This window comes from Podospora anserina, chromosome 5 (genome assembly GCF_000226545.1).
Source record: "Podospora anserina S mat+ genomic DNA chromosome 5, supercontig 1".
Taxonomy (NCBI): domain Eukaryota; kingdom Fungi; phylum Ascomycota; class Sordariomycetes; order Sordariales; family Podosporaceae; genus Podospora; species Podospora anserina.
The window spans coordinates 463,484-474,765 of NW_001914837.1; the positions used below are offsets into that span (position 1 = coordinate 463,484).

Below are 11,282 nucleotides of genomic sequence, written 5' to 3' on the forward strand. Positions count from 1 at the left end.
TATCGGCCCTCGGAGATGCGCTTGTCAATGTCGATCGTACGGCACTCGGTATCGTACCACACCCCCTAGGCGAGACCAAGAAAGCTCTGCGCAATGGCTGGGAACGTGAAGGAAGGCAAGGGATTTCGGGCGGCAATGGGATGACAGAAAGGTAGAGAGAACAACAGGATGTAGAGAAGGATAAATACCCTTCCATGGTCCAAGGAAAACAATCTCAATATCCCAAACCATAAACTCTAGAGTGGACCAGAGTCGCAACGCATATCCCCAGATTTCCCCAGTTCCCCACTTGAGCCGACCGTTGGGAATCTGAGACGCTACACTTGTCAAGACTTTTAACTTCAGTCTCCCCTTCCAATAGCCACTCATCAAGCTTTGCCAAGTCAGATAGGCCACTGGATATCCTTCATCATGGCAGCCATCACCCCCGAGCAGATCGCCATTGTCAAGGCGACAGCGCCAGTCCTCAAAGAACACGGCGTAACCATCACCACCACCTTCTACAACAACCTCATCGGAGATGTTCCAGCACTTCACAACTTTTTCAGCACCACCAGCCAAACAACAGGTCGACAGCCACGAGCACTTGCCGGCGCTGTTCTGGCTTATGCGACGTATATCGACGACCTCCCCAAGCTGACACATGCCGTGGAACGCATCGCCCACAAGCATGTTTCCCTCCAAGTAACCCCTGAGCAATACGACATCGTCGGAAAGTACCTGATCCAAGCCATCGGTCAAGTCCTCGGTGACGCAGCCACCGCCGACATCGTCGACGCCTGGATTGCCGCCTATGGTGTCCTTGCCCAGGTCTTCATCAACCGCGAAGGCGAGATGTACAAGTCGAACGCCGTCGACGGCTGGGTCGGCTGGCGCAAGTTCCGCATCACCCAGAAGGTACCAGAGAGCAGCACCATCACGAGCTTCTATCTCGCCCCCAGCGATGGGGCCACGCCACTACCCAAGTACATGCCGGGTCAGTACGTCAGCTTGCAGGTGCCAGTGCCCGAGCTTGGGTACCTGCAGAGCAGACAGTACAGCCTGAGTGAAGCCCCGAGAAAGGGAGAGTACTACCGCATCAGCGTCAAGCGAGAGGAGGCCCTCGAGCCGAGCGCCCCTGCCCTTGTTTCCAACATGTTGCACGACCAGTACGCCGTGGGCGACGAGGTCGAGCTGTCGCATCCACAGGGCGAGTTCTTTGTGGACCCCCAGGACGCAAGCAAGGAGGGTGTCCCGGTCGTTTTGGTATCCGCCGGCGTTGGTGCGACACCGCTCAAGGCCATCCTTGACAGCCTCGTGTCTGCGGGGTCCAAGAGACCAGCATCATGGATCCATTCATCACGATCGAGCGCGGCACAGCCGTTTGCTGACGATATCCGGCGTATCTGTCGCGAGAACGAGAACGTGTCGGCCAATGTGTTCCTGCGCACGCTTGGCCCTGAGGACCGCGCTGGGGTACACTACGAGTTTGGAGACATGCGGCTGGATCTGGCAAAGTTGGACAAGGAGCGCGGTTTGTTCCTGGGTGACTCTCGAGCCGAGTACTACATTTGTGGTCCCGAGGCATTCATGATCGATGTTCGCCGCACATTGGTCGAGCAGGGTGTCGACAGGTCGAGGATATTCCTGGAGCTCTTTGCGACGGGTGATGTCAGCGACGAGGAAGCAAAATGGTGAACGATTGGGATGGGAATTAGGTAGAGCGTATTGTAGCATATGGAGTACTCACCTCGAGAATAAGAACATCTTCTGACACCTAGATTGGATGCGCGTAGCCGTTGACAGGTTGATGGTTGATGCTAGACTCACACAACTTTCGAAGACGACATAGGTGTAGGTGACAACCTGGACCGTGGACGTGCTGAAGCAAGCCACGGCATGGTGCCCCTGCGTTGTAGGTGCTGAAGCCCCACTATAAATGGCGTTGGGGTGGCTGAGAGCCTCGGCAGCAGTGGCAATTTGGGCTTGGAGGCCCTCAACGATGTCTTCAACATCTCGTTGTTTCTGATACATTGCAGACCACGTCAGCTTCCACCTCCAATTCCACGGCATAAGACTCCCTGATTGCAAATCCAGAGTTTGAAGCCATACGACACAGTTCAGCTGCGCGTTATTTCCGCCCCTTTTTTGGTCGTGCTATGCTCGGCTCCTGTTTCCATCACACAGAAACCCAACTGAAGTTCCAGCATGCCAGAAGCCTCCTCGCCCAGCACCCCCGCTGTTGCTATACACGACGCCATTCATCGTTGCCTCGGAACCGCTATTTAACCCGAGTAGTGAGGGGATTAGCATCTCTCACGGGATGTCTTGTGCCTCCTGACTCTCAGCTGTGAAAAACCGGGCCGAGTCTTGTCAGGAGGACTGTTCCCTGCAAACAGCCAGTGTTGAAGCTCTTGGAAGGTTGCGCGAGGAGTTGCTGGCTGAGACCTCGGTAGAAGCATGTCGAAGATGGCACTTTCTGATCTTGACTGATCCTGGCAGACGTCAAGCTGAATGCTTTAAGGGTGAATCTGGAACCAGAATCCCTTTGCCCCCAGGTCACACAGCGTTGAGATTTGCGTGTAACATTGCCAAGCTCCTTTGTGCGGGCCGAACCGAGCTGGCGGGTTCGATCGCCTCTGCAAGCCACGACATCCCTTTGTGTTCTTTGCTTCTGCCAGTTCATAGGCTTATGTGGGCTACTCATACCTCCAACCGAGTGCCCGGTGGACTGTGGTGTGGTCAATGGCCATAAGTCTTTTGATATCTGTATATTGTCCGAACTAATAACGAACGTTTGTGGGGATGAGTCCCGAATCTCCGGTGTGTTTTTCTCGAACATATTACGGAGGACGCGTGGGATTTCTTCCGGCCGAAACGATTGAGCGTGCTTCAGTTGCAGCCCTGGCCGGAGCTTCATTCACGTAAGCGTCTTCCAGTACTGCTGATCCTTCACAACTAACCAGCCGTTATCCTGTCCCGCTCGTCCATCATGTCACCTTATCACAGCCGGCATCTTGATACGATGGCTCGAATGCTCAGATGCCAAGTTCGGTTGTATTTCGGCGGCCGGCTTCCCGGTCTTTGACTGGTGACTGGTGACCCGGCGATCATGACTGCTAATTGGGGAGACCTAACGGATATAGCGATACACATTGACCTCACCAAGAGTTGGTTGGTGTTTTCCCGATCAGGTAATCCCGCGGCTGCTGTCAGGTACGATTGCGATCCGTGATCGACAAGGGGAGCTGGTCTTTCCCAGCAGCCTACCTTGGGTTGCCGTGCGCTGGAGGGCGTTGCGGTAGAACGTTGGGCCGTCCAAATCACCTCGGAGTCTCAAGCAGGTACAACGGCGGCCGATGACACAAGACGCCCCCTTGCCACTCGCACAAACATGACGACGGGAGCAGCCCCTTCGCATCCTGGACATGGATTGTTAGAGATTAAGCCGTGCCTGATACCGTCCACAAGCAGCATTGCATGCCGTATCTGGTACCACTCCCTGGCATGTGTCATGCGTCTCCGATGTTGCCTTGCTGCACCAGCTCGTGGCCCATCTTCGAGCTAAACCCCGCTGGGCCATCAGTCATCGGCTTCATCCTTACACCACTCCCAGACAGGACCACAATGTCTGCCCCGAGTTCGTTTTGGGCTGTTGAATTCTGTATCTTCCTTGGCACGTGTACACGATGTGGCACTCTGCGTCGATGCTTGGTTCCTGGACTGGATTGGATGGAGGTTCTGGAGGGCTCGCCTTCAGCCTTCCCAGACGAAAGGTCTCGCACACGGAAAGGGAACCTGGGTTCGACAAGGCACTGTGAGAGATGGATGCCTTGTTGCATTTAATTTCAGATGTCTCTCTCAGTTGGCAGCACCATGATGGAGACTTGTCCTAGGTAACACGGGGAAACCCAAAAGGCCATCCCCAAACCATGGTTCTCACAAGTAACCTTCTGTCCTTCCGTCGCGAGCATTGAGGTGGGATGCTCTTTGAGGAAAGACACAGACTGGCTCCATCGTTCCTGGGAAGCACCGGTCGCCGTCACGCCTTTTCGTCCTGCTGTTCGGCTTAGGCCAACTGACCGCTGCCAAGTATTTCACCTGCCCCTTCCACCAATCCCCCACACACTGTAGTTGTCCTTGTGGAGGTAGCTTGCGGTCGCCATCGTCATAGGTGGTGGTAAGGAGATCATTCTGTCGTGTCAGCGGTCCTAGAAACCGCACTGTCATCATGGTAAGTCCTTTCCAAGTCTCCGATTGTATTCTACCAAAACCGAGGGCGATGCCGTTGATCGGCGATGGGTGTGGGTGGTGTGAGAAGAATCTGTAGCTGGGAAGCTGCGGGGCTCTGGCAAGGCTGCTCCTAGTTGAACCCATGGCAGTGTCCAACCTTCCAGTTCCAGGTTGCTAGAAGAAGCCCATGGGTGGCCTGCTAGCGCCCATGTTTGGCCCAGTGTTCCCCATACATACGTTGGGTAGACACTCGAGCTTTTCCTTGTGTGCTAATCCTACCTACCAGGTATTTCTGGCAGGGTCTGGCTGTCCGGCGAGTTGCGCTCTTTGGGGCATCAGTGTAATCTGAACTTGTCTCCATTCACCTGATCCATTGCCACCACGAGAGAGATCGCAACTGTCACCAAGCATTCTAACATGGTACGGAGCCAAGGGCAGTGCGCATGCCCCCCTTCCTGGTGTCCACATAGGTAGTCAACCGCTCCAGTAGACCTAGCTTCGACCAAGAGCGTGCTTTCGGTTGCTTGTTGCTCCTGGGGGCCCGTTCAAATTTTTCCTTTTTTCCCCCCACCAGGCTATCGTTCTTTTCACCATTGCCGTCTCACTCCGATCTTGACCAACTGACTGTTAAAGCAATCCACCACCTACCTCCCAGGCTTTTGACAGCCCTTGATCCTGTTCCCAAGCAGCTATTCACTATCCTTGTTCGGCACCTACGACGACGTCTTTCTGCTTTACAGGCAAACAATTCACTTGCTCGGCCTCCTTTTTTCAGCGTTCTTTGCTGGACCAGCTCAATTTGTTTGGCGAGCCGCTGATCCACCTAGCTTACAGCACCATTTTTCTTTCATTGCTGTCTTTGATTGCGGTTTTTTTTTTAATCAGATTGTCGATACCCCCAGCAACCCGGTCCTTTGCCTCCTTTCAGTTCTTGTCTTTCCAACGATAATACGGTTTCAAGACTGTAAACCACTACGGGGCACCCCATCAAAAATGCCGTCCTCGCCCTGTGGCGCTGAGCCCATCGCCATCATCGGCTCCGCGTGCCGGTTCCCGGGAGGCGCGAGCTCCCCCTCGCGCCTGTGGCAACTGCTCGCGAACCCGAGGGACCTCTCGGAGCGCGTGCCCGCGGGAAGATTCCATGTCGACGCCTTCTACCACCCAGATGGCGAGTTCCCCGGCACGACGAATTCTGCCCGTGGGTACTTCCTGGACCACGACCCCCGGCTGTTTGACGCCAGCTTCTTCAGCGTCACGCCCAAGGAAGCCGAAGCAATCGACCCCCAGCAGCGGTTGCTTCTAGAAGTGGTGTACGAGGCCCTCGAGTCGGCCGGGTACTCTCTCCAGCAGCATGCGGGTGCCCGTGTTGGTGTGTTTGCCGGTGTGATGACGGCCGACTACGACACCCTCTCACAGAGGGACGAGCTCACCACAAGCCAGTACTATGCCACGGGCAATGCGCGGTCCATGGTCTCCAACCGGCTCTCGTACTTTTTCAACTTCAAAGGGCCCTCCATGACGATCGACACGGCCTGTTCATCCAGCCTGGTAGCCCTCCACCAAGCTGTCTTGAGTCTTCGGTCGGGCGATTGCGAAATGGCTTGCGTGGCTGGTGCCAACCTCATCCTGACCCCTGAGCAGTTCATCGTCGAGTCCAGCCTACACATGCTCAGTCCCTCCGGTCACTGCAACATGTTTGACGCCAATGCCGATGGCTATGCCCGCGGCGAAGGAATTGCGGCTATGTTTGTCCGTCCCCTGAGCAAAGCCCTGGCCAGTGGCGACCACATTCTCGCCGTTATTCGGGAAACCGGTGTCAATTCGGATGGCAGGACGACAGGGATCACGATGCCCAACTGGGAAGCGCAAGCACAGCTTATTCAGGACACATATCGACGAGCCGGCCTAGATATCAACACCCTCGAGGACCGCTGTCAGTATTTTGAGTGTCATGGGGCTGGAACGGCTGCAGGTGACCCCAAGGAAGCCCGCGCCATCGAACATGCCTTCTTCTCGGGTGAGCTTCGAGCTGGGCCGTCAACTGACTTGATCCCGCCCGCGGAAAGGCCTCGGCTTCTGGTTGGCTCAGTGAAGACGGTCATTGGCCACACTGAGGGGTCGGCAGGTCTCGCAGGGTTATTCAAGGTTGTCGAGAGCATGCGACATGATACCATTCCTCCAAACCTACATCTAGATCGGTTGAACCCGCAAGTTGCCGAATATGCCAGCCACTTGGTCGTCCCAACAAGCCCCGTCCCATGGCCAGCGGTCCAGCCAGGACAACCGAAAAGAGCCAGCGTCAACTCGTTCGGTTTCGGCGGCACCAATGCCCATGCGATTGTTGAGCAGTACGTTCCAGCCATCCACGACGAGAACTTCGTGTCAAGTGCCCGCGTCCCTCGCCACATCCCCAACGGGTCAGTCGGGCCTAGAGTCAATCGCATTTGCCTCCCTTTGGTACTCTCTGCCAAATCGGAAAAGTCCCTGGTAGCTGTGGTGCAAGCCTATTACGATCACCTCCTCAAGAACCCCGGAGCCTCAACCGAAGAGCTGTCATGGCACACCTACGCCCGCCGCACAGCTTTTGCTCACAGAGTGTCCTTTGCGGGTACAACAACGGAAAGGCTTCTTGGGAAGCTGGCGCGATTCCTGAAGATACCAGACGCCCCGCCTGAGCCTCCTAGAAAGAAGCTGAAAACAACCGACAAACGAGAGACGCCGCCACCGGTTGCCACTATGTGTCGCGTGAAACCAGAACATCAGAAGCCCAAGTTGCTGGGGATCTTCACGGGCCAGGGAGCGCAATGGGCCACCATGTCTCGGGGTCTGCTTGTGACAAGCAAGGTGTATCGTGATTCTATTCGACAGTTGGACGGGATTCTGCGGCAGTGCCCACATCCACCTCCCTGGAGCTTGGAACACGAGATATCGGCGGACGAGGGTCTTTCGAGGGTTCATAGGTCGACAATCTCGCAGCCTCTGTGTACCGCCATTCAGATTGCTTTAGGTAAGACACCTTGCCTGTGCATGGATTCTCTGTTCAGTTCTGAAGGGGCTGCCGGAGCTGCTTTGCTAACACTGCTCCCGAACAGTCGACTTGTTACACTCGATCGAGATTAGCTTCCACACAGTGGTCGGCCACTCGTCTGGGGAAATCGGTGCTGCATATGCCGCCGGCCGGATCGGTGCCAGAGATGCTATTCTGATTGCTTACTACCGTGGAATGGACGTGAACCTCGCCTGCGGAGCCGGGGGCGTCAAAGGGGGGATGTTAGTTGCAGGCATGTCAATGGAGGAGGCCGCCGATTTCTGTTCTAGAAGAGAGTACAGCCCAGGACTCTGCATTGCCGCCAGCAACTCGCCCATGGTTGTCACGCTTTCAGGTGATCTTGACTTGATTCATGAGGCCTGCAAGTATCTTAAGGGCAAGAGGTTGCTAGCGCGGATACTCAACGTCGACACGGCTTACCATTCACCCCACATGGAGGTTCCGTCAATAAAGTATCTGGAAGCGATCAAATCGTGCAACATCTCACCGCGGGCTCAAAACAATGGAACCGCTTGGATTTCGACTGTGTCTGGCACTGGGGAGCCCAAGGCAGCGGATTTGAAGGACACCTACTGGCGCGACAACATGATGAAGCCGGTGCTGTTTTACGAGGCTATGAGTACCGCCTTGGACAAAAATGGACCGTTCGACGGAGTGATAGAGGTCGGGCCCCATTGCACTCTTAGGGGGCCAGTGTTTGAAGCAATCCGAGAGAGCATGGGAACAGAAACAACTTTGCCCTATACTGGACTCCTCAACAGGGGGATGGACGACCGGGAGGCGTTTGGCGAGTTTCTCGGCTGGATATGGGCCCAGTTTGGGGTTTACAACTCTCACATTCGGCAATTCGTCGTGGGTTCCGTACAGCCCGAGCTGGTCAACACGCGGATTCAAGGTGCTCCCAGTTACCCATGGGACCATTCACAGATTCATTGGAGAGAGTCGAGACTATCTCGACAGTATCACTTCAGGTTGGCCATGCCTCACGAACTCCTCGGGGTACGCACTCGAGACGATTCTCGGTACCTACTTCGATGGCGGAACATTCTGAAGTTTGAGAAGCTCACTTGGGCCAGGCACCATGCGTTCCAGGGTCAATCGGTACGTCACAGATCTAACTTCTACTGTCTTTGTAAAACTTGACCGTGTGCTAACAAGAATTGTTGACAGCTACTCCCCGCGTCAGCCTACGTCATCATGGCGGTTGATGCTGCCAAAGCCGCTGCGCCAGAGGTAGCAATTTCTATGATCGAGCTTCGCGATCTCAAGTTCTACAAAGGCATCACGTTTGATCCTAATTCGCCCGGGGTCGAAGTTCTCTCCTCTTTGGTCATTGAGAAAGAGACGCCAGACACATGGGAGGCTTCATTTCTGCTGACTTCAGCCGTTGCCGACGGCCGCACCGATGTGAAAAAGAACTTTAGTTGCCGGGTCGCCATCACGTCTGGCGCACCACATCCCAATCTGTTGCCAACGCGGCCAGCGACGAGAGCGGAAACACTGAGCGCCAACCCCGAGGCTTTCTATGCCATGATGGCCGGGACAGGCTTGAGGTACACTGGCCCATTCCGAGGGCTACAAGCACTCGACCGTCGGTTTGATTTTGCGTCGGGTTCCCTGAGGAGAGTTCACCCTGACGACACTACAAGGCTTGGCCTCAGCCCCGCCACCTTGGACAGCTGTCTTCAAACAGCCTTTGTCACAATGTCTTCGCCTGGCGACGGTGCCATCTGGACACCATTCTTGCCAGTGGAGATCGAGAGCATTCGCATGAACCTATCACTGTGCAATGCCCAAGAACGGAGCGACACGCTGGTGGTTGATGCGCATAAGACGCAGGCTACACCATGCACGAGGAGCGCCCCGGCCTCCTTCACTGCCGACATTGAGATATTTAATGATGAAGGCAAGCAGGAGATACAGATTGAGGGACTCAAAGTTGGGTCGTTTGGCCCTACCAATCCCGAGGATGACTACGAGCTGTACCTTACCACACAGCTGGACCTTGATCCCGAAGACGCTATCGTCTCCGCCACAGACGAAGACGTTCACCCCGCGAGCCCCATGCTTGCCGAGTCCTGCGAGCGCGTCGCTTCTTTTTACATCACGGAACTGCCAGCCACTGCAGTGTGTCCAAGTCCGGGCTCGCACCTCGTTTCTGCGTCCATCGCCAGCCGAGCAGAGCTGCGCCGCGCCACAAGCACCTGGTCGGATGAGACAGAGGAGTCTCTTGATCGGTTCATTCTATCCTCGCCATACTATTCGGCTTTGAATTTGGTCCGCAGATTAGGCCGAAACGTTCCGGATGTGATGGCTGGCATGCTTCCTACAGTGTTTGAAGAAGCTCGCCAGACGCATAACTTCCAGCGTCATATTTCGAGAGTGGTGAAGCAAATATCCCACAAGTATGCCTCGATGCACGTCTTGGGACTGACAGATGCTGAGCTTGGGTTGACGGAGCACGTGCTGGCTGGCTTGGGCACCTCCTTTGCATCCTACCGCATCGGCTCTCGGCCTGAGGAGAATCTCAACGATCGAATCCAGCTTTCCAAGTCTCTGAGCGAGAAGGTTATCACCGAAAAAGTCGATTTCACCACGGGTGTTCCAGCAAATGGCCAGCTCTACGACCTAGTTCTTCTGTCTACTTCTCTATTCGAGCCTCACAACACGGCCACTGTCCTCGGCCACGTTCGGAACATGATGCGGCCTGGAGGCTTCCTGATGCTCATTCAGATTACAAGGACCCCTCTCGAGGAACGTCTCCGTCGTACCATCAGCTGTGCACTCTCTCTGCAGTCGATGTCCCCAACACCGCCTGACTGGCCTGACCTCCTTGATCAGTGCGGATTTCAAAATTCCAGCGAGGACTCGGCCCAGAACTATGCCACTGGCTTTTCCCTGATTGTTCGTCAAGCGCAGTCTCTGGAGAAAGCGCTGCTGATGTATCCTCCCTCCGAGCACTCAGACCCGGAGCGTCTGATGAATAGACTCCTGATTGTTGGCGGCAAGCAGCTGTGGACATCATTCATCTCATCGCAAGTCACTGCAGCCCTGGCTTCGCATTGCGGGTTGATCACTACCGTTGCGTCCCTTGACGACTTGGCACCCGGGCATGCTGCCAACTTTACAGCCGTCATCCTCCTCTGCGACCTGGATGAGCCCCTTCTGTTGAACATGAACGAGAAGCGGATGGAGGCCTTGAAGGAGCTACTCCGTCCAGAAATGGTGATCCTTTGGGTCACGGAAAGTGCCCGGACTACTACCCCTGGCAATTCGGCTTCTTTGGGCTTCACGCGCACCCTCGCTGCTGAGATCCCAGGATTGACCCTCCAAGTCCTTGACCTCGAGACTGTTAATACCGATCCCGCCGTCAAGGACGTCTCTGAGACCTTTTTTCGCCTTGCCATGTACGCTAGGATTCAACACACAAGTGTCGAAAACCCTCTGTGGGTTCTGGAGCCAGAGATACACATCAAGGATGGTCGTCGCATGGTTCCCCGTGTTCGTCCGTGGAAGACAGGCAACAACCGCGCGAACGCCGGTCGGCGGATTGTCACAGCTCCTTGCAACACCTTGGAAAATGTGGTGGAAATTCTGCCAGGGCATTCAGGAAACGGGCCATACAGGGCAGAGGAGTGGGGATTGGCGTCTGCGTCGGACCCTCCAGGAGAGCTCTTTGGTATTCAGGTCAACTACAGCACTGTCGGTGCGCTCAACACAGGGCTCAGTTCTTTCCCGTCGGCCTACGTCTGTCTTGGCCGCGATACGAGGACCCTCGCCACAACGGTTGCTTTGTCCAAAGTCAATGCCTCCTACATCATGATGCCGACGAGATGGGGTACGGAGATTACGATCCCCAGTCTCAACGAGCCGGTCTTCTTTGGGCTTTTGGTCCGCTATTTCCTGGCGCTCAGCATTTCGTGGAAAGCCAGGGGACAGTCACTCTTGGTTATCGAACCTGACGAGCGGTTCCGGGAGTGCATCAAGGACGTCTGTGTCAAGCAGGGGATTTCGTTCCAGA

The 11,282-nt window shown here is 55.4% G+C and overlaps 2 protein-coding genes across 2 annotated transcripts; both read left to right on the forward strand.

Annotated features, from left to right (window-relative positions):
- Window positions 1-411: 411 nt before the first annotated feature.
- PODANS_5_1700 (uncharacterized protein) lies at window positions 412-1,677 on the forward strand (the record flags this gene model as incomplete). The annotated part of the gene is made up of 1 exon (XM_001904125.1): window positions 412-1,677. One exon carries the CDS (start codon window positions 412-414, stop codon window positions 1,675-1,677), a length of 1,266 nt encoding a protein of 421 aa, XP_001904160.1.
- Window positions 1,678-5,205: 3,528 nt separating this feature from the next.
- PODANS_5_1690 (uncharacterized protein) lies at window positions 5,206-11,281 on the forward strand (the record flags this gene model as incomplete). The annotated part of the gene is made up of 3 exons (XM_001904126.1): window positions 5,206-7,219; window positions 7,305-8,362; window positions 8,432-11,281. Coding segments are annotated over 3 exons (5,922 nt in total), but the record flags the coding sequence as incomplete, so codon positions are not given.
- Between the last annotated feature and the right edge of the window lies 1 nt (window position 11,282).